At 44.6% G+C, this 22,129-nt stretch overlaps 1 protein-coding gene across 6 annotated transcripts in view; it reads left to right on the top strand.

Moving 5' to 3' along the window:
* Positions 1 to 22,129, top strand: part of ARHGAP26 (Rho GTPase activating protein 26) — a 453,586-nt gene that overhangs the window by 223,322 nt on the left and 208,135 nt on the right. For all 6 annotated transcript variants that reach the window (XM_075209689.1, XM_075209691.1, XM_075209688.1 and 3 more), the window contains exon 13: positions 13,297 to 13,362. In XM_075209689.1, coding sequence (XP_075065790.1) covers positions 13,297 to 13,362 — 66 coding nt within the window. The remainder of the gene's footprint in view (positions 1 to 13,296; positions 13,363 to 22,129) is intronic.

Below are 22,129 nucleotides of genomic sequence, written 5' to 3'. Positions count from 1 at the left end.
GCTGGACTTCGAGCCAGGAAATTTTTTACCACTTTTAGCAGAGGTTGTGACGGCAGTCACTGCAACCACTTAGGCTTTAGAGAGCATCAAAGGAAGAGTAGACATGGGAACAACAATGACTGTTGAACTCTCAATCTCTGGGTTCAGCAGCTGGACGGAGATCATATTCCAGTAGATCTTCCTCAAAACAATACTTCCCTAGGTGTGATGTTCCTTTTTATCAGACTTGCATTGTAATTTCCCAATGCCTTTTTTAAAAGCTTTATATTTGTGTGAAGATGATTATGTAGGAATGGAGCACAGAACTGATCCAAAGTACATCCATCTCTAACTGCAGTCCACGTCAGAGCATTGCACCAACACAGCAGCAGCACACATGCTAAGTATTGGGTTATACAAGTTTTAAAACATGTTCTCCAAGAAACAGTGATTTCCTTGTTTCATTCTGCAGAAAGAAATGGTTTCTTCTTTTACATTAAACAGAAACAGGCTGCCAAAGATGCTTGTGTATTGATGTAGCAGTTAGCAGGAATAATTCTGGAATAGGGGCTATTGTTTTTTACCACCATTTTCATTTTATTTTTTTCATAATATACAACATTTTCATAATATAGTGCTGAAAGACAGTTAATTATTTGTAAATTATTGCAATAAAATCATATAACAGCTGTCTTGCTACAAGTATTCCATCTGCCAAACTATTTTGCAATACACATTTTCTTTCATAACTATATATGTATCTTCACTGTGCATTACAATTTTATTTGTATTAACACTTTAAATTTTTACTCTGTTCTAAAACATTCCTTTTCAAAACACAGATTGAAATGCTTTAAATACATTAATTGAAGTTTGAGTCGAGATTGCAGATGTTTATGAGTGAGTTTGAATACTTCATAACCTCCGGATGACCTTCTAGATCTTGTATTAGGGTATCATGATGAAAGAATGGAGACTGAAGGGAATCTATACCTCTTTAGAATTGTATACCAAGACCCAAGCTTGTAAGTTTAGATTTAACATAGAAAACAGGTTATCTGCGGGAAATTAAATTTGTTATGTAAGACAGAATCCCTATGAAACCAAACCTTAAACCTAATTTACCCCCATTCTGTGTTGTAGTGAGATTGACATTTCTAAGTTTTGTATTTAAATGTGTGGTTTTAGATGCTTGTCTGACTGATAGAATGATGGAAGGCATTCTGTCCACAGACTGGAGTAATATTTGTCAGTAAACATACAATCTGGTTTAAGCTATAAAAGTGCTCATTTAGTGTAAAATATACAATATGGTATACCAAGAGATCTGTCTATGCTACAGAAACCATAGAACACAGAGATAGGTTGATTGTGAAAGTAAATGATGGCATTGCTCTATTTCGGTAAACTGCTTACTTCTGTTCCTGATGCTTTTTGCGATTCTGCTCAGCATATTTTGTTATCCAGTTGCTCAATATTAAAATACAGCTTTTATTTTTTATTTTTTTTATTTTTTGTGGTCCTAAACAAAATGCTTTTTAATGCATGTCATGCGCACAATGTGCCTCACTAGTACACACACCGAAGCCACACTTTCAACCAATACTGCAAACACAATCTGGGCAGACACCTAAACTGAGAAAGTGATTATTCAGAGGTGACAGATGCATCAAAGCACTGAGAGCACTAAGTTGATCTAAGGTGATAGTAAGACTACAGATTCCAGCTCCTTATGTTGTGTTCCCTAGAGATTGTTTCAATAAAATAATGAAACAATTAGGCAGTGTTTGAATCAGCTTTCTAAGCTGTAAGCTAACTGTGTGTAGTTTTGCTCTTGAAAATGCTCTTTATGTGTAACATAACTTTTCTCCAACATGTTTTCTATTTAAACATTAAGATTTATCTATTTATATCAATTCCAAGTTCCTTTTTTGTGTAGTAGTTTACACCTTTGAATCTGTTAACATTCAGCATTGTAGAGGCAAACTAACTAAAGTACATGTTTAGCATGGTAAGTGGACCTGTGGGTGCTAACACTGTAGTGTCAGCACTCATCAGCAGGTCTCTAATACTACTGAGCTTCTGCTGAATTAGTCAGGCTCCAGGGAGGCAGATAAAAGTAAAATCTTTTGTACGAACGCTTACAAAACAAGCTCTGGGATATAAGCCCTCATCCCTGTAGTGTTCCATTAAAAGTCAAATTAGAGGCCAATAAAAGCTGCTTGGATATTTAATTAGATATTATTTCTTGCGATTAAAAGGGTACAAGACTGCAAAAGAATCTCTGACCTTTCATGATCTGAGCTGAACAGGAAGCTGACGTGTTCAATTACTAGCTTGTGGGAATTAGGCTCATCCTTGCCATCTGGATTGCTTTTATTCCTTTTTTTGTATGCTTATGCCTTGTGGAGGAAACTTAAGCAGTTTCCTGTAGGTAGAAGTATTAGTTGAGTCCTCCGTTTTTTATAATTCTGAAAATCTTAAAATGGTGTCTGTACCAACGAAGTAGAGTTAAAGGATTCTCATAGGAACAGAAGCCTGTAGTCTATAAGTACGTTAATGTATTGGAACAAAGGTGAATAAGGTGTGTGCTTGTCTGTCATTGTGACATGCAAATTTCATCCTCAAATATTCCCTTTGCATTTAGTAATCATTATCTCATGCCTATTGTTCACACTATGTGAATTCAATTTCTGGGGACTTGGACAGGAGCTTTTCATGCGCTCTCTAGCCATACAAAGACAACTAGACTGTTCGCTCTTATGAGCAGTACCCTAAGTCTCGTGTCTGCCCCTCCTGAGTCTACCTCATATGTACTTGTTATGTTTAACTTGTATTTGTGGGGTTTTTTATGTTTACATTTTTACTTGTATGGTTTCTACTTATAAACATACTTTGCTTAATTATGCTTATTAGTTATTATTCTTAATTTGAATTTGTATGCTGAGTGTCAAGCACTGCAGAATTTGTGGCACCTTACAAATTGATAAGGAACATCCCAATAACTTGTGAAATGTATACTATTGTATGAGTACAGCAAACAGCTTTAGGCAGAATTCTCTATAAACTGTAGTTTAATAAGAGTGTTAAAGGGGTTCCCCACTGGTGTTTGGTTTTTGCCTGATCTGTGCAAGATTTTCTTCAAAATAATCTAGATGTGTATGTATATGTATATGTGTTTCTGTGTATAATTTACATATATAATTTTATAATTTTTGTTTGTGTCCCTTCTCCAATACAGTGAAAAAGCTAGCAGGTCCTGATTTACTATTTTTACTATTTTTGCTGTTCAAGTTTATATAGTCTGCTCTGGTTTAGTAGCTTCCTGGTTCAGCTGTGGTTCATTAAACCATTACCAAGGCAGGATCCAGATGTACTTACAGCATGAGCAGGTCTCCACAAATAGGTACAAAATCTATGAACCAGGTCTAAAAGTTAGAAGTCAACATATGTTGGTACCAGATAAAATTAATCATGAATGGTGCCAGGCATCCACAGTCTGGCCACATCGGTTTCCAAGCATACAAATTTAAGCAAGGCTCAGTGCCACATTATATCACACTTGCCAACTCTCCTGGAATGTCCGGGAGACTTCTGAAATACGGGTAGGCAAGTATCCCGCATACTGCAATTTACTCGTGAAAATGACGCTGTGAATTGCAAACTTTTGCCGCACGATTGACCACGCCTCGCCCCCTCCTGAACTCCAAGCGCCCCCCCCCCCCCCCCCCCCCCGCCCGGATCTCCCGGAATTCACTATTCAAAGGTTGGCAAGTATGCGTTATATGCAAAGTTATTTTTTGTGCTTAGTTTACACAGCTGCATCTGGCTTAGGGTAAGTCAGGCAATTGCCCTGCTGAGCCCCCCTCCCTCTAAATGTTGGCCCTGTAAAATAGTAAAAGCACTGTAACTGTCTCCTACAATGCACTTTAACAATAGTTATGTGCTACCTGCTGAGGTATGTTTAATGTTTTCCTTATAGTTATGTCTGTATTCACATTTTTACATAGCTATGAATATTCATAAGTAGACGACATACTATCCGCTTTCAGTACATTATCCATAATCTGCTGAATGGTAAAGAATATGGGATACCAGAATACTGTTACAACTCACCTGTCCTCGCTCTAGCGCCGCGATCCTCTCTCCCTTCCGGGTTGCGGCGGCGCTGTCACATGACAGTCGGGGCGGGGAATTAAAATCTGGAAACTACTAAAGTCCTGCTCTGACGCCTGGACGGCGTCAGAGCAACTTCCTATGTACCCTGACTAGGTGCTTCTCGTGTGTCTCCCGTGCACCAGCTCCTTACAGGCTTTTCAGACATTAACTCCTAGTATACCAGACCCCGGCTTGCTGACTACGTATTATCTCCATTCTAAGAGTACCAGACCCCGGATTGCTGACTACGTATTATTTCCATTCCAAGTGTACCAGACCCCGGCTTGCTAACTACGTATTATCTCCGCTCCAAGTGTACCAGACCCCGGCTTGCTGACTACGTATTATCTCCACTCCAAGTGTACAGACCCAGGCTTGCTGACCATGTTTTCATCTCCATTCCAAGTGTACCAGACCTCGGCCATCCTGCCCCTACCTTCCAGTTCCAGTGTTATCGTGCGCTACCTCCTAATCCTTACCTCTAGAGGCAGACCAGTGGACCGTGACCTGCGATCCTCCGCAGCAAAGCCCATCCCGCCTTGCGGCGGTTCTTGGCGAACACCAGGGGGTTCGTTAGACTCCGCACCACCGGCCGGCCAGCGCTAATCTAGAGCAAGGCAAGTTCTCCATATTTCATTACTTACATTGCTACATAATTGTTACAGTTTGCTCTGACCAAAAAATATGGATACTTCAGGAGACCCCTCCCCTAGGGATTTGCTCCAACACCTATTAGGAAGAGTAGAGAAACAGGAATCCAATCAGGATCAATTACTAAAATTTAGGCTTAAATACTTAGGCTAAAATGGTCAAAACCTGGTACTAGATCAATCGCACAGTCATATTCTCGATGTGGTGGAAGTGAATCAGCTTTCCTTTTGCAGAATACGTCACAAAAGTCCTGATAGGGTGCAGGCAGTGAATCCAGACTAGGCTGGAGAGCTCTAAGGGGTAGAGTCAGGCAAGAAACTGAACATTCTGGGCTCCAACGGATGATTTCCCCTCTTTTTCAATCAATAAGAGGATTATGGCTGCGAAGCCAAGGATACCCCAGAATCAATGGAGCAGAGGGACAGGTAATCAGGAAGAAAGAGAGCTCCTCCACATGGAAGGCTCCTACACAGCTGAACCATTGGAGTCTTAGCGAATATTCTTCCCCCAGGCAAGGGGTTATCATCCAAACCGCAGGTGGTAATGCTTGATCCCAACTTGATATCCGGAATCTTGAGCGTCTGAGCCAAATGGATATACAGAAAGTTCCCTGCTGCACCGCTATCGAGGAAAGCTGTCACATCCGCGGATTTGTCATGGAAAACTAGACGTCCAGGGACCAACAAAGAGTTTTCTGAAGAGACAATCTGAAGACCTAAGTGCACCTCTTCTCCAGCGCTTAGGCTTTGGCGTTTCCCGCCTTGTTAGGACAGAAACGAACTAGGTGTCCTGGTTGACCACAATATACGCAAAGACCTAGTGAGCGTCTTCTGGAGCGTTCCTCCAGAGGCAAGTGATAAGCACCCAACTGCATGGGTTCCGGGAAATCCGGCAAGGTAACACTAGAATTGGGTGGTGCGCCAGGAGGTATTGATGACTCCCGCTCAGTTTTCCGTTCCCTAATACGATGGTCAATTTTAATGACCAGCTGCATCAAAACTTCAAGCGAGACGGGTACTGGATACTGAACTAAGGAGTCCTTAATTTGTTCCGTAAGACCCAAGCGGAATTGACTCTGCAGTGCCGGATCATTCCAGGCGCTATCGGTGGACCATCGCCAGAACTCCGCACAATATTCTTCAGTGGTAAGCCATCCTTGCCTTAATGCCTGGAGATGAGACTCAACTGAGGCCATCCTGTCTGGGTCATCATATAGTAACCCCAGGGCCTGGAAGAAGGCATCCACGGTCTGCAAGGCTGGACTGGTAGAAGGAAGGGAGAAGGCCCAAGACTGGGGGTCACCCTGAAGTAGAGATATAACGATCCCTACCCTTTGCTGTTCGGAACCAGAGGAGCGTGGCCTCAGGCGGAAGTACAACCTGCAACTCTCTTTGAAGTTGCGGAAAGCGGACCTACTTCCAGAGAAACGGTCAGGCAAATTCATCTTCGGCTCTGGTGTGACGCCAGCAGCGGCTTGCTGAAGCTGCACGTTCCTGGAAGCCTCTTCTTGGGCTGCCAAACGCTGGGCTAAACCTTGCACGACTTGAGAAACCGTCTGGATCTGGTTCGCCAGGATCTGGGCTGAAGACAGATCCGTTTCGTCGTTGTCCATGGCAGTATAACACCAATTTTCTTAGGCCGGTTATAATGTTAGGAACTCCCTAGCCAGCACAGTGAAACTCGGAGTCTACTCCCAAAGCCTGGTGTTCGCTGGAGCCCCTAGTGGTGGGGACAGACTTGGCCGCAGGCTGACGGAGGGTCGAGAATCGTATACCGGCTAAGGAGAACCCAGGAGTGGAATGATTAGCGGACAGCAGCGTGGGGATCCGGCAGGGTAAACCAAGGTCAGAGGTCACAAGCACAGGTTCGGAATCCAGGGACAAGCGAAAGATCAGGGGCACAGGCAAAGGAGCAGAATCCGGAATACAGGCAAATAGTCAGGGTTAGAAGCGTAGGTTCAAGGTCCAGGAACAAGCGAGGGTCATACACGGGAGGTCGGTCACAGGTTAAACACCAAACAGAGAGAGCACAAGCAGGCAGCAGAACTGTGAACAGGACGCTATAATCGGCAGTGAGGTTCAGTCCTCATGCCTTAAGTAGTACCAGGGGCCAATCAGAACAGAGCCCTACTAGCATTCACAGGAATAGCCTAATGCTAATTACTAATGGCCAATGAGGCTACAGGATATCCAGCAGGAATAATCAGCCAGGTGGCTGCATGATAAATTACTGGCATACAGCCAGTAGAAGTGTAGCAGGGCCTCCTCAATCAGCCACTATTGGCTGAGTACTATGCCCCCTGTGCGCATGCGCTCGGCTGTCTGACAGCTGGCCGGGCGCTGCGTGATGTAATCTCCGGCGTCCTGGTTGTTGCCTAGGCAACCGGGACGTCGGGACCGGAAGTGGTGTCCCGGGCGCCATAGCGACGGCCGGGTCAGGAGCTGGGAGACAATGAGAGTCGCGGCGGTGCCCGCGGCCGCCGCGACTACTAACATGGTGATGATGATACCCCACCTTCAGGGAAAATTTTCGAAGCTCCAGAACTTGTATTTCAATGTACTCACGCTTCCTGTTTTTTTGGACATTCTGGAGTTCAAAATACTCTCAATTTTATCCAAAGACACTGTTGGTGGCCTACTCTTAAGCAGGATATCCAAGAGTTCAAAGCTTCCTGTTCTAAATATGCCCAGCACAAAATACCTCATCAGACACCTGTCGCTCAACTTCAACACTTATCTATTCCTCTTGAACCCTGGACTCCTCTGTCTACGGACTTCTTTCCTGACCTTCCTGTTTTTGATGGGTTCAACGCCATCTGGGCTGCAGTAGACAGATTTTCCAAGATGGCCCATTTTATTCCACTCACTGGACTCTGCTCCAAAACTAACTCAATTGTTTGTTCTGGAAATGTTCAGATTCCATGCTTGACTAATAACCTGTGATCATGGGGTCCAGTTCGTGGCCAAACTTTGGTGGTCTTTGTATTCATCCCTCCATGTGAAGCTTAAGTTTTTGTCTGCCTGTTATCCCCAAACAAACGGACAAACTGAAAGGGTCAATCAGGCTTTGGAAACTTTTCTTCACCTGTTTGTCTCATCTTAACAAGATAATTGGAGAGAACTTTTACCCTGGGCAGAATTCTCCAACAATAATCTCTACCACTACTCCTCCTCTGGGTCTACACTCTTTCACTGTCTATGGAATTCATCCTAGAATTCCTTCTGCCATTGCACCTGCTGCTGATAGTAGCATTTTACATCTGTTCACTAAAATATGGAAGGATGTTCGTTCTTCCCCGTTAAAGATTTCCTCTAATTAAAATAAATTCACTGATCGCAAAAGTCGAGCAATACCCAGTCTCAAACAAGGGGCTAGTCTGGCTTTCCTTTCGCAAACCGAGGCTTAAAGTACCCTCCCTGAAGTTTGTCCCTCGCTACATTGGTCCATTTCCCAAAGAGTGAGTCATCAACCCAGTGGCTTACAAACTCAAACTCCCTCCATTCCTGCAAGTCCCGAGTTCCTTCCACATATCCTTGTAGAAGCCTTTGATCTTGAATAAGTTTCATTCTACGCTCACTAAAATCCAAACTCACCAAGGAGTTGAATATGAAGTAGAAAGGATACACTCTTCACGGATTTATCATGGTCATCTTCAGTATCTTATCCATTAGAGAGGTTATGGTCCTGAAGAAAGAGCCCTAATTAAAGCTACTGATGTTTATGCTTCACGCTTGGTCCATATCTTCCATGCAAAATTCTAAGATGTGTTTAGAGTCCACCCACAAAAAGGGGAGTGCTGTCACGCACCAGGCTCTCGTGTCCTGTTTCTTACCCCTCTGCTGTCTTTCTAAGCTATCCCTGCGGTTTTCAGGTTTTACTGGTCTCTCATCTCACTCGAGGATTCTAGTCAGTCTGTCTCCACTCTAGAGATCTCTCTGAAACCATGGGTGCTACCATCTTGGATTTAGTCACCTGGTCCCTCTCAGCCAGTCAGTGCTGCTTCAACTCAGCCTCCAATCAGCAGATAGCAGTTAGAATAAAAGGACTTCCTGTAGCATGTACTTTTTGCCAGTGCAACATTGATTACTCACTATCATTTATTTGCATAGCGCCACTAATTCCGCAGAACTCATTCACATCAATCCCTGCCCCATTGGAGCGTACAGTCTAAATTCCCAAACATACAAATACACACATTGAGAGAGACTATGGTCAATTTAATAGCAGCCAATTAACCTACTAGTATGTTTTTGGAGTGTGGGTTGGAAGCCGGAGCACCCAGATGAAACCCACGCAAACACGGAGAGAACATATAAACTACAAACAGATCAGACTATGGTCAGGAATCATACTCATGACCCCAGTGCTGTGAGGCAGAAGTGCTATCCACTAAACCACCGTGCTGCCCCACATGCCAATGGGCGGACCCGTCGCCTGTATAATGGAATCCAGGCGACGGGTCTGCCCATTGCTGCTGTAAAACCAGCCATCTCACTCTGGCCATTGTAACTGATGTCATTTAAGCTGGAGACATTTTTGAAAGTCGCAATTTAAATCTGCCGGTAATTAAGCGTGTGGGGAATGTTGTATGTCTGCTATATGGTAAGTCCCTATTTCCTCCTTGTCAGCCTTACACTAATTGGAATTTTTATGTCCGGCTAATTTTTGTCTGCATTATTGGAACCGGAATAATGACCATCACAGAGTGTTCCGGTGAATCACACTTGACTATAATGTCCACCATAACTTCAAAATACTTGTGTAGCAAACCGCGTAAACCTGGGGAAAAACATAAGCAGACAAATTACACAAAGTCCTCTAAAGAGCAGCATACTCTTAGAAAAAAAGACAAACTCATATAGTGTAACTCTGTATTTAGATAAATCGCTTATGTGGGGTTGGAATTTAACTTTGAGAATGACAGGCTTTTTACAAGTTTCTTTTCCTGGGATCTATAGGCCCTTTATATATTCATTCTCAGTTTTTCCTACCAGATATCATTTTCATGCAGAACAAATCTAATCTAGAAACTCCAATAGTGAAAAAAAAAATAAAAAAAAAATAAATATATATATATATATATATATATATATATATATATATATATATATATATATATATATATATATATATGCACATGCTCCTTTTGAGTACACAAGTCTTTCCTCCAATTTTTTCTTTCCTGCTCCAAGCCCCCTGTTTTTACGTTTCATAAAGCTGTTCCTAAATTATCTCAATCTTCCTCTGCTTTATTAACTTGCCAATGCCGCTTCTCCTGCAGCATGAACAGGAGATTGGAATGTGTGTCCAGGAACCGTTATTGAAGCAGTGAGAGAGTGTATGTATGTGTGTGTGTGTGTGTGTGTGTGTGTGTGTGTATAGATATAGATATAGAAATAGATAGATATATATAGAGATAGATATATAGATATATATATATATATATATATATATATATATATATATATATATATATATATATATATATATATATATATATATATTTCTATGTGTGTGTGTGTGTGTGTGTACGTATTGTATTCGCTAAGAATGTATACTTTTTATATATAGAAATATATATAGAGATCACCAGGTAGCTGCAGAATCATTAATATTTCTTGTTAAATCTTCTTATTTAATTTTTGTTTTGTATTATTTCATAATATTTTATTAGTTTTTAAGTAATACACATTGTAAACTATCCTATAGAATATCTATCTATCCTGTGCCTTCCATCTACCAGAGTGCTTTTGTGGTATAATTTCGTGTAGACGTACAAGCAAAGATATAGGCAAATTATTAATTTTCTGTGCATTATGTTAAGTCAAATAAATTAAATATAAAATAATAGTTAGAGCCCAACCACAGAACTGCATAATTGAGTCTTATATTTTATTACTTTGACTGTTTCAGATCTCAGTTTGAGGATTGAGCTGAATGCCTTTAGGATATCATAAGTTTGCACAAAATAAATATTTTATCTCTCTTTAATAAATTCCCAGATGTGAATTTTCACTTTGCAGCATTTCAGTATAATAGAGATCAGTTAGGAAAAGTAATAAGATCCTATTGCTATTCCACCGGGATGAATAGATTTGGTCATATGTAGTTTTTATTGATCAGTCTCTTCAATTTTCAAAATGATCAGCAGAGAATTTCTTGCTACAAAAAAAATCATCTATATTTCAGTGTGTATATTAATATTATTATTATACTGGTCAGGGATTATGACTTTCTTCAGGGGCAATGTTACGAAGTCCTATTTGGCGTTAGAAGTCACTATTTAACCAGTTCAGTTGTTTAAACAAACTGCAGGTGAAACATCCAGAGTGACTGAAGGTTCAAGGTTCACCGAGAGCGCTTTCATGAATATCAGAGACCGGCAAATCTCCAGCAGAATCACATCTGTAATATTAAGACACTCGGACACTCACACACTCCAACCTTTCTTAGAGCCTCAGGCAAAATTGCAGCCTACGCTCCTCCTCCCCCCATTCCCACATCCTAGCCCCACAAATACTTGAGATTTGTAAAATAAAAATAGTAACTTTTAACTCCCTGAGGCTGCCTGGTAAGGCTGCATCAGGCCACATGCACTGGTATCCCGATGTACTGATGTCTGAATCAAAATACGCAGGCTTCACTGCTGCCCAGGACCAAATGCAGGATATCTAGAGGTTGGGCTCCAAATGTTTTTTTTTTTTTTTTTGCTTTCTTCTGCAATCTAACAATGCTAACTTCATACTTGCCTACTCTCCTGGAATTCCCAGGAGACTCCCGGAAGAGTAGGCAAACCGTCCCGGATTCCCCGAAATTCAGGTCATTGTGGGGCGGAGGCGGGGCTTAATCATATTAAGCCCCGACCCCGTTATTCAATGCCGTGAATTTCGGCACTCTTATCCCCTGTCACATGAGAAGTTTTGTTGCATACTGACATGACCCCCCTATGTCTACCGGAATATCTCTTACATACCCCCTGCCGACCAGCTGTTCCTACATGTTGCGTGTACCAATTAGCTTTTGTAACACACGCCACCAGCTTTTCTCACACGCCCTCCGGCCCACCAGTTTTCCTCATAAACAACCTTGCCTTAGGCGCCCAGCCAACTTTTTTTCACACATTTCCCCGCCCACCAGTATTTTAATAAATAGATTAATGCTGTTTGTTTGTCGTTTAGATTACCTTTGTTTATATGTTAATGTATTCTGCATATGTAATTAGTGGGCAAATGCTAAAAATAAATATTTGCTCAAACCTGAAGTTCCTTTAAATTAAATAGTATGTAACTTGTGTGGATTTTTGAACGTAATTCTCACCCTCACCCTCCCCATATGTTTGTGTGTTATTTGCTTTGTTTATACTGTATCCTTATCGTCGTACAATTCTTGTTAGTTTTTCTTTTTCTTTGCACATTACACATGAGATGCCTAAGGATTTAGAAGCAGTTTTGTTTAGTGTTCTATTATTCCCCCCCCCCCCCCCCCCCCCCCGCTTTCATTTTTTCTGTATTCATACCAGAATATATCAGATAGTAAACATTTTCTGTCTGATAAGTGCACTAAGGTATGGCTGACAAATTCAGGAGCCAGGTATCCACTTCACTAAATAATGTAAACACTCTTTTTTTGAGATTCATTTATGTTGACATCATTAGATGCATATCATATATTACCTGGTTTCCTAAATGGTCCTACTTGCACCATAAATTTGACTGGATAATGAATTTTTTGTCCACTCCTGCCATATGGTGATGTCGCCAAATTAACTTTTTATTTTTTAAAACCTTTGTCCATAGTCATCTTCAGTATACTGTTTATATCTTGACGTATATTTTTACTTAAATAATGTGATTATACACTGTATATTATGAGAACATAAAGTATGAAAGCTGTAACTAAACGGTTTAATGTTTTATATTTTTTTTGTTGTTGGGACGAGGGTGGTTGAAATAGAACAATTTAAGATGAAAAAAAAGTTGTCATTGCCCAATTCAACTGGGGCGCAACTTATCTTACAATGTTATCACAGTTCTATTTATTGCTCTGTGCCTTGAAAATATTGACCAATAAATGTGATCTACCTTCACCAAAATATTTATTTCTCAAATCTAGTATTTTGGTAAATTACAGGGTTTTAGCTACTATGTAAATAACGGTTGTGTTTTTTTCTCCACCCATACTTTGATTAAGAATACTTAAAAATGTTTGTGTGTGTGTATATGTATATATGTGTGTGTATATGTGTGTGTGTATATATATATGTATGTATATGTATATATGTGTGTATATGTGTATATATATATATATGTATGTATATATATATATATATATATATATATATATATATATATATATATATATATATATATATACACACATATATAGTTGAATAAAGGAGAGGTGCTGCCTTCTGATTATTGGCACCTTCCATATAGTTACCTGACAAAGACAATTTTACATATTATGTATCTGACAACAAGTAAATGGTATATTTCTGTCTCTTCCTAGCTGCCCAGCTGGACAATATTGGCTTCAGCATCATCCGGAAGTGTATACAGACTGTGGAAACAAGAGGTGAGGACAAGTGTTGCTGTACAACAGATGGCATAAAGCTTGGGTCAATTTGATGATCTTAATCAAGGCTGCACAGCTGTCTGTGACATTGTGGCTCTCACCTGTTTAGGAAACAAATAAGGATTAGTCAGCAATAGAAAATGACTGCAAATGGTTCCAAGCAGTTTAATTGCAATTCTTCTTCTTATTCTGATTACATTTTAATATGCTAGCCATTTATACTCCTTCCTTTTTATTTAAATGGAAATTGGCAAGGAGGAAAAGGGGTACTTAGAACAGAAGTTAGGACTTTTCTGTAGTGGTGCTCTGTGATCAGTGACCTCTATGTCTACTGTATAAAAACCACACTCCTAATTTCAACATGAGTAAGGACAGCACCAACACATTTTTCTTAATAATTCTAATAATGTGCACAACCAGTTTAAACTAAGACCTACTGATAAAAGGAAAAGTTGAGTTTGATGCGTCTTGACTTTTGCAACCAAAGTGAATACTTTCAAGATGTGGTGTTTTTCTTGTCAAAGTTTCAATATTTTCAGTAGAGCTGTATGTCTGGGAGATAAAACAAACAAAAACTATATACCACAAAAGGAGTGAGGATACTGCAGTCCATATCCTACTAACTAATAGCAGTCAGGAAATTGATACAAGGCACACGTTGGGCATTGGACTAGCCTTATATTAAAATATAGGGATGTGTGATTGTCAAATGCTTGGGAGTACTGAGTGGGTCATCCACTCATGTACTTCTATCTGGGCAGAAGTACTTTAGAGATGTCCCTCTGGAGGAGCAAGTACAGGAGAATGGACAAGCTAAGTAATTTAACAAGCAAGCAAAGAAATGTAACAAGTTTCAAATTAGTACATCAAGCATCATGGCGGCTCCGGCTTGTGTTGTTTAAATGCAATATCTCCCCTTATTGCCTGCTAGAAACCGTTAGGGTGTAAATTCTCTCCAGTTGAACAGAGATGCAGTTGTTCAGCTTGAGCAGGTTGCTCACAATCTTGGAGGTGGGAAAGTGGATGAATCCTCCTCAGCTCTTACTAACCAGATGGAGCACACCACATCAATGCCTCCTGTAGTGAAAGCGATCACTTGTTAGGTATGCCATGCAAAGCCTGAGGGAATGCATGTTATGAGTGAGACCCTTGGAGGATCAAGTCTAGATGAGATACAACAACAGGATAATAAATGGTGTTCCAGGGAAGGTGATGAGAAAAAACATCTGCATGAGAACAGTGTATGCGCTGTCTGTCTCTGAGCTGTTCCAAAGAGACAGAGAAAATCCTGTAGGGAATCCCCTCCGGCCCCCTCCTCCCCCTAATACAGGCTATAGTGCTTAATGATAGAGACCAACAAAATACTGATGATAGCATATGGAAATGGTGAAATCCTTTTTGACAGTGCGTTGGTCTCTGTTTGCCTGGATTTTACAAGAGGTGCAGAAGTTATAAATAGACTATGAGGGGGTCCAGCAATAGTGAGAATTAGCGCTCTATTCTTTTGAATCTTCAGAGCGGCTTCTGCATGGATTTGTTGGCAATAAATATTTGTTGTGACTAACTGCTGAGTGAAAGAGAATCCATTTCATACTACTTCCACTCACTTCCCTTGAATGACACTGTTGTTGCCTTTCTAATGAATCCGTGGCTTGTTCTGTTTAATAAGCTAAAATATTTCTCAGAAAAGCACTAGAGCACATGGACATTTACTGAATTACTGAGACTTTCTTAGAAATTTCAATTACTTTGATCTTTGTTGCGTAGTACAAATGCTCTTGCCATGGTAGCATTTATTTAGTTTAGGGATCCAACCAGGCCAGTGTGTGTGTGTGTGTGTGTGTGTGTGTTGGCTATATGGTCCTGCATGGATGGCTGAGGGTTCTTAGGAAATAACATTTCAAGCAATGTACAGTGGAGTATGCTGACGGGATACGTTGGAGACCATTAACAGTTGATCCAGTCCATAATTATGTAGATGTCTGCTAGTAAATTGTTATCCATTATGACCTCAATGTAAGGGACTAGGAAACAGACTAAAAAAAGCAGAGGTTACTGTGATGAAGTCATGGGTGATCTAAGCATACCACTCCTCACCTGACTATTTCTAACCCCCATTATATGCAATCTGGCCACACAGCAGCAGCAATTAACAGATTGGTTCCCTTGCAGGAATCAAGATTCAGGTATATCCCTTTGGGGACAAGGTGACTTATTTACCTTCAAATAAGGGTTGTGGTACATATGAAGGTGCTATTGCCTGCCATCTGTGATGGGCTAAAGGTAGGCAAATATTTGGAAGGTAACGTTCCCCAATATGGGGTAATTATTTATTGCCAGAGATGGGCAAATTAGAAATGTTTGGCAAGTGGAGGCCATTGGCACTCTTTAGACTGTCACAACATGTTTTTAAAGATATGCAGATGAACTTTAAGCTGAATTTAACTTGGCAATCAGCAATAAAACGGGGCATTCAATTGATACATATAGTGTGCTCTCTCTCTTTCTCTCGCTCTCTCTCTTTCTCTCGCTCTCTCGCTCTCTCTCTCTCTCTCTTTCTCTCACGCTCTCTCTCTCTCTTTCTCTCGCGCTCTCTCTCTCTCTTTCTCTCGCGCTCTCTCTTTCTCTCGCGCTCTCTCTCTCTTTCTCTCGCGCTCTCTCTCTCGCGCTCTCGCGCTCTCGCGCTCTCGCGCTCTCTCTTTCTCTCGCGCTCTCGCGCTCTCTCTTTCTCTCGCGCTCTCTCTTTCTCTCGCGCTCTCTCTTTCTCTCGCGCTCTCTCTTTCTCTCGCGCTCTCTCTTTCTCTCGCGCTCTCTCGCGTTCTCTCGCGCTCTCTCGCGTTCTCTCGCGCTCTCTCTCTCGCGCTCTCTCTCTCGCGTTCTCTCTCTCGCGCTCTCTCTCTCGCGCTCTCTCTCTCGCGCTCTCTCTCTCGCGCTCTCTCTCTCGCGCTCTCTCTCTCGCGCTCTCTCTCTCGCGCTCTCTCTCTCGCGCTCTCGCGCTCTCTCTCGCTCTTTCTCTTGCGCGCTCTCTCTCGCTCTTTCTCTTGCGCGCTCTCTCTCGCTCTTTCTCTTGCGCGCTCTCTCGCGCTCTCTCTCGCGCTCTCTCGCGCTCTCTCTCGCGCTCTCTCGCGCTCTCTCTCTCTTTCTCTCGCGCTCTCTCTCTCTCTTTCTCTCGCGCTCTCTCTTTCTCTCGCGCTCTCTCTTTCTCTCGCGCTCTCTCTTTCTCTCTCTCTCTCGCGCTCTCTCTTTCTCTCGCGCTCTCTCTTTCTCTCGCGCTCTCTCTTTCTCTCGCGTTCTCTCGCGCTCTCTCGCGTTCTCTCGCGCTCTCTCGCGTTCTCTCGCGCTCTCTCGCGCTCTCTCTCTCGCGCTCTCTCTCTCGCGCTCTCTCGCTCTCTCTCTCTCGCGCTTTCTCTTGCGCGCTCTCTCTTGCGCGCTCTCTCTCGCTCTCTCTCTCGCTCTCTCGCGCGCTCTCTCGCGCGCTCTCTCGCGCGCTCTCTCGCGCGCTCTCTCGCTCTCTCTCTCGCTCTCTCTCGCTCTCTCTCGCGCTCTCTCTCGCGCTCTCTCGCGCGCTCTCTTGCGTGCGCTCTCTCTCTTTCTCTCGCTCGCTCTCTCTCTTTCTCTCGCTCGCTCTCTCGCGCGCTCTCTCTCTCTTTCTCTCGCGCGCTCTCTCTCTCTTTCTCTCGCGCGCTCTCTCTCTCTTTCTCTCGCGCGCTCTCTCTCTCTTTCTCTCGCGCGCTCTCTCTCTCTTTCTCTCGCGCGCGCTCTCTCTCTTTCTCTCGCGCGCTCTCTTTCTCTCGCGCGCTCTCTCTCTCTTTCTCTCGCGCGCGCTCTCTCTCTTTCTCTCGCTCTCTCTCTTTCTCTCGCGTGCGCTCTCTCTCTTTCTCTCGCGCTCTCTCTCTCTTTCTCTCGCGCTCTCTCTCTTTCGCTCGCGCTCGCTCTTGCTCGCTCTCTCGCTCTCTCGCTCTCGCGCGCTCTCGCTCTCTCGCTCTCTTTCTCGCTCTCTTTCTCGCTCTCTTTCTCGCTCTCGCTCTCTTTCTCGCTCTCGCTCTTTCTCGCTCGCTCTCGCTCTTTCTCGCTCGCTCTCGCGCTCTTTCTCGCTCGCTCTCGCTCTCTTTCTCGCGCTCTCTCGCTCTCGCTCTCTTTCTCGCGCTCTCTCGCTCTCGCTCTCTTTCTCGCGCTCTCTCGCTCTCGCTCTCTTTCTCGCGCTCTCTCGCTCTTGCTCTCTTTCTCGCGCTCTCTCGCTCTTGCTCTCTTTCTCGCGCTCTCTCGCTCTCGCTCTCTTTCTCGCGCTCTCTCGCTCTCGCTCTCTTTCTCGCGCTCTCTCGCTCTCGCTCTCTTTCTCGCGCTCTCTCGCTCTCGCTCTCGCTCTCGCGCTCTCTCGCTCTCGCTCTCTTTCTCGCGCTCTCTCGCTCTCGCTCTCTTTCTCGCGCTCTCTCGCTCTCGCTCTCTTTCTCGCGCTCTCTCGCTCTCGCTCTCTTTCTCGCGCTCTCTCGCTCTCGCTCTCTTTCTCGCGCTCTCTCGCTCTCGCTCTCGCGCTCTCTCGCTCTCGCTCTCTTTCTCGCTCGCTCTCGCTCTTTCTCGCGTTCTCTCGCTCTCGCTCTCTTTCTCGCGCTCTCTCGCTCTCTCTCTCTTTCTCGCGCTCTCTCGCTCTCTCTCTCTTTCTCGCGCTCTCTCGCTCTTTCTCGCGCTCTCTCGCTCTTTCTCGCGCTCTCTCGCTCTTTCTCGCGCTCTCTCGCTCTCTCTCTCTCTTTCTCGCGCTCTCTCGCTCTCTCTCTTTCTCGCGCTCTCTCGCTCTCTCTCTCTTTCTCGCGCTCTCGCGCTCTCTCTCTTTCTCGCGCTCTCGCGCGCTCTCTCTCTCGCGCTCTCTCTCTCCGCGCGCGCGCTCTCTCTCGCGCTCTCTCTCTCGCGCTCTCGCGCGCTCTCTCTCCGCGCGCGCGCTCTCTCTCTCTTTCTCTCTCTTTCTCTCTCTTTCTCGCTCTTTCTCGCGCTCTCTCGCGCTCTCTCGCTCTTTCTCGCTCTTTCTCGCGCTCTCTCGCTCTTTCTCGCGCTCTCGCGCTCTCTCGCTCTCTCTCTCTTTCTATCGCTCTCTCGCTCTCTCGCTCTTTCTCGCGCTCTCGCGCTCTCTCGCTCTCTCGCTCTTTCTCGCGCTCTCTCGCTCTTTCTCGCGCTCGCTCTCTCTCTCTTTCTCGCTCTCTCTCTCTTTCTCGCTCTCTCTCTCTTTCTCGCTCTCTCTCTCTTTCTCGCTCTCTCTCTCTTTCTCTCTCTTTCTCGCTCTCTCTCTCTTTCTCTCTCTTTCTCGCGCTCTCTCGCTCTTTCTCTCGCGCTCTCTCGCTCTTTCTCTCTTTCTCGCGCTCTCTCGCTCTCTCTCTCTTTCTCGCGCTCTCTCGCGCTCTCTCTCTCTTTCTCGCGCTCTCTCTCTCTTTCTCGCGCTCTCTCTCTCTTTCTCGCGCTCTCTCTCTCTTTCTCGCGCTCTCTCGCGCTCTCTCTCTCTTTCTCGCGCTCTCTCGCGCTCTCTCTCTCTTTCTCGCTCTCTCTCGCGCTCTCTCTCTTTTTCTCTCTTTCTCGCGCTCTCTCGCGCTCTCTCTTTCTCGCGCTCTCTCGCGCTCTCTCTTTCTCGCGCTCTCTCGCGCTCTCTCTCTCTCTTTCTCGCGCTCTCTCGCGCTCTCTCGCGCTCTCTCTCTCTTTCTCGCGCTCTCTCGCGCTCTCTCTCTCTTTCTCGCGCTCTCTCGCGCTCTCTCTCTTTCTCGCGCTCTCTCGCGCTCTCTCTCTTTCTCGCGCTCTCTCTCTCTTTCTCGCGCTCTCTCGCTCTCTCGCTCTTTCTCGCGCTCTCTCGCTCTCTCGCTCTTTCTCGCGCTCTCTCGCTCTTTCTCGCGCTCTCTCGCTCTCTCTCTCTTTCTCTCGCTCTCTCGCTCTCTCTCTCTTTCTCTCGCTCTCTCTCTTTCTCGCGCTCTCTCGCTCTCTCTCTCTTTCTCGCGCTCTCTCGCTCTCTCTCTCTTTCTCGCGCTCTCTCGCTCTCTCTCTCTTTCTCGCGCTCTCTCGCTCTTTCTCGCGCTCTCTCGCTCTCTCTCTCTTTCTCGCGCTCTCTCGCTCTCTCTCTCTTTCTCGCGCTCTCTCGCTCTCTCTCTCTTTCTCGCGCTCTCTCGCTCTCTCTCTCTTTCTCGCGCTCTCTCGCTCTCTCTCTCTTTCTCGCGCTCTCTCGCTCTCTCTCTTTCGAGCGCTCTCGAGCGCTCTCGCGCTCTCGAGCGCTCTCTCTCGAGCGCTCTCTCTCGAGCGCTCGCTCGCGCTCTCTCGCTCGCGCTCTCTCGCTCTCTCTCTCTTTCTCCCTCTCTCTCTCTTTCTCGCTCTCTCTCTCTTTCTCGCTCTCGCTCTCGCTCTCTTTCTCGCTCTCTCTCTCTTTCTCGCTCTCTCTCTCTTTCTCGCTCTCTCTCTCTTTCTCGCTCTCTCTCGCGCTCTTGCGCGCTCTCTCGCGCTCTCTCGCGCTCTCTCGCGCTCTCTCGCGCTCTCTCTCGCGCTCTCTCGCGCTCTCTCGCGCTCTCTCGCGCTCTCTCGCGCTCTCTCGCGCTCTCTCGCGCTCTCTCGCGCTCTCTCGCTCTTTCTCGCGCTCTCTCGCTCTCTCTCTTTCTCGCGCTCTCTCGCTCTCTCTCTCTTTCTCGCTCTTTCTCGCGCTCTCTCGCTCTTTCTCGCGCTCTTGCGCTCTCTCGCTCTCTCGCTCTTTCTCGCGCTCTCTCGCTCTCTCGCTCTTTCTCGCGCTCTCTCTCTCTCTTTCTCGCGCTTTCTCGCTCTCTTTCTCGCGCTCTCTCGCTCTCTCGCGCTCTCTCGCTCTCTCGCGCTCTCTCGCTCTCTCTCGCTCTCTCGCGCTCTCTCGCGCTCTCTCTTTCTCGCGCTCTCTCGCTCTCTCTCTCTTTCTCGCGCTCTCTCGCTCTCTCTCTCTTTCTCGCGCTCTCTCGCTCTCTCTCTCTTTCTCGCGCTCTCTCGCTCTCTCTCTCTTTCTCGCGCTCTCTCGCTCTCTCTCTCTTTCTCGCGCTCTCTCGCTCTCTCTCTCTTTCTCGCGCTCTCTCGCTCTCTCTCTCTTTCTCGCGCTCTCTCGCTCTCTCTCTCTTTCTCGCGCTCTCTCGCGCTCTCTCTCTTTCTCGCGCTCTCTCGCGCTCTCTCTCTCTCTCTCTCGCTCTCTCTCGCTCTTTCTCGCGCTCTCTCTCGCTCTCTCTCGCTCTTTCTCGCGCTCTCTCTCTCTCGCGCTCTCTCGCTCTCTCTCTCTCTCTCTCGCGCTCTCTCGCTCTCTCTCTCTCTTTCTCGCGCTCTCTCGCGCTCTCTCTCTCTTTCTCGCGCTCTCTCGCGCTCTCTCTCTCTTTCTCGCGCTCTCTCGCGCTCTCTCTCTCTTTCTCGCGCTCTCTCGCGCTCTCTCTCTCTTTCTCGCGCTCTCTCGCGCTCTCTCTCTCTTTCTCGCGCTCTCTCGCGCTCTCTCTCTCTTTCTCGCGCTCTCTCGCGCTCTCTCTCTCTTTCTCGCGCTCTCTCGCGCTCTCTCTCTCTTTCTCGCGCTCTCTCGCGCTCTATTAATTAAATGCCCCATTTTAATTGAATTGGTGGAAAATCTCTCAGTGGGTTTATATTTTGTCTTTATAGGATTAGTTTATGTAACTTTATGTGAGATGATGGGGCGTGGGACATCTACCAGCAAGGTATAAATAGGTTTCTATAGTTAACTAATATATTACTTAATGAAGTTTCACTAAAACAGCACATAAACTAATACAAAAATGTAATCTGTACAGAGATTTTCACCCTAAAAACACTTTAAGGAAAAACTTAGAAACTACTCTGTTTGTCCTAAATGTACCTCCCATAGAGGTAAGTGTACAAAATTAATCATTCTGGCAGACAGCAAGTTTAGAGTCCTGTATCTCATCAGAGGTCATATCCCTAACCCCAAAGTTTGTTTCTGGGTTAGGCTACTGAGCTACATGGGAATAAAAGTACTATAATTATTGTTTAAAAGTTGCATTTTATTGTAACAAAATGTGTGGCACGTAAGTGGATGGCTACTTTTGCACCCACCGTTTTAAGAATGGACTCCAAGATTAGTAGAATTGAGAAGTTGATATCCAAACATTGAAAATAGCAGAGAGGGAGCTGTTTGACTTGTAGCAAGTAAATATAGCCAGTTGTAATGGTTATACAAAATATTGTAGCACTACACATATGAACTACCAATAAATCAGTTGCTGTAAGGGTGCTTCACTGCCAGGGTTTCAGTCGGGGCTGCCAACTGGGTGTCCAGTTGGTTCTGGTTCTTGTAATCCGTATGCATACTGATAATACAAATATAATAATATATTGTATTACTTATATATTATTGAGATCACATATGATAATACATCATGTTTCAAGACCGTGCAACCAAATGCAACTACAATCCATATGCTGTCTTTTATTATTGAATCTCAAAGTGAAAGCTGGAGAATGTGACTGCATTATGCTAATGATTCGTAAAAAACGGAACCAATTAAGTCTTTTAAAAACAACTTGACATTTTTAATACCATTTTTGAATAAAGAGATTGGCAGTTGTTATTGTTCCTGTGATTAGCATTTACTGCTTCCAAGGGTTTCAGTTGTGTCAAAGCTTCATGAGTTGCTTATTCCTAAAGGTGAGCTAGCAGTCAGTGTCAGATGATTGTAACTAGATTGTAATGATTGGTATTTCTACTAGAAACACTGATTAAATATTATGCTTCACAATAGTATAAAACACTAAAGAGATTGCTATGAGACTT

Source organism: Mixophyes fleayi, chromosome 4, assembly GCF_038048845.1.
Source record: "Mixophyes fleayi isolate aMixFle1 chromosome 4, aMixFle1.hap1, whole genome shotgun sequence".
Classification (NCBI taxonomy): Eukaryota; Metazoa; Chordata; class Amphibia; order Anura; family Limnodynastidae; genus Mixophyes; species Mixophyes fleayi.
Note: the sequence above shows the minus strand (reverse complement) of the source record. Positions and strands in the feature narration are given on the sequence as shown.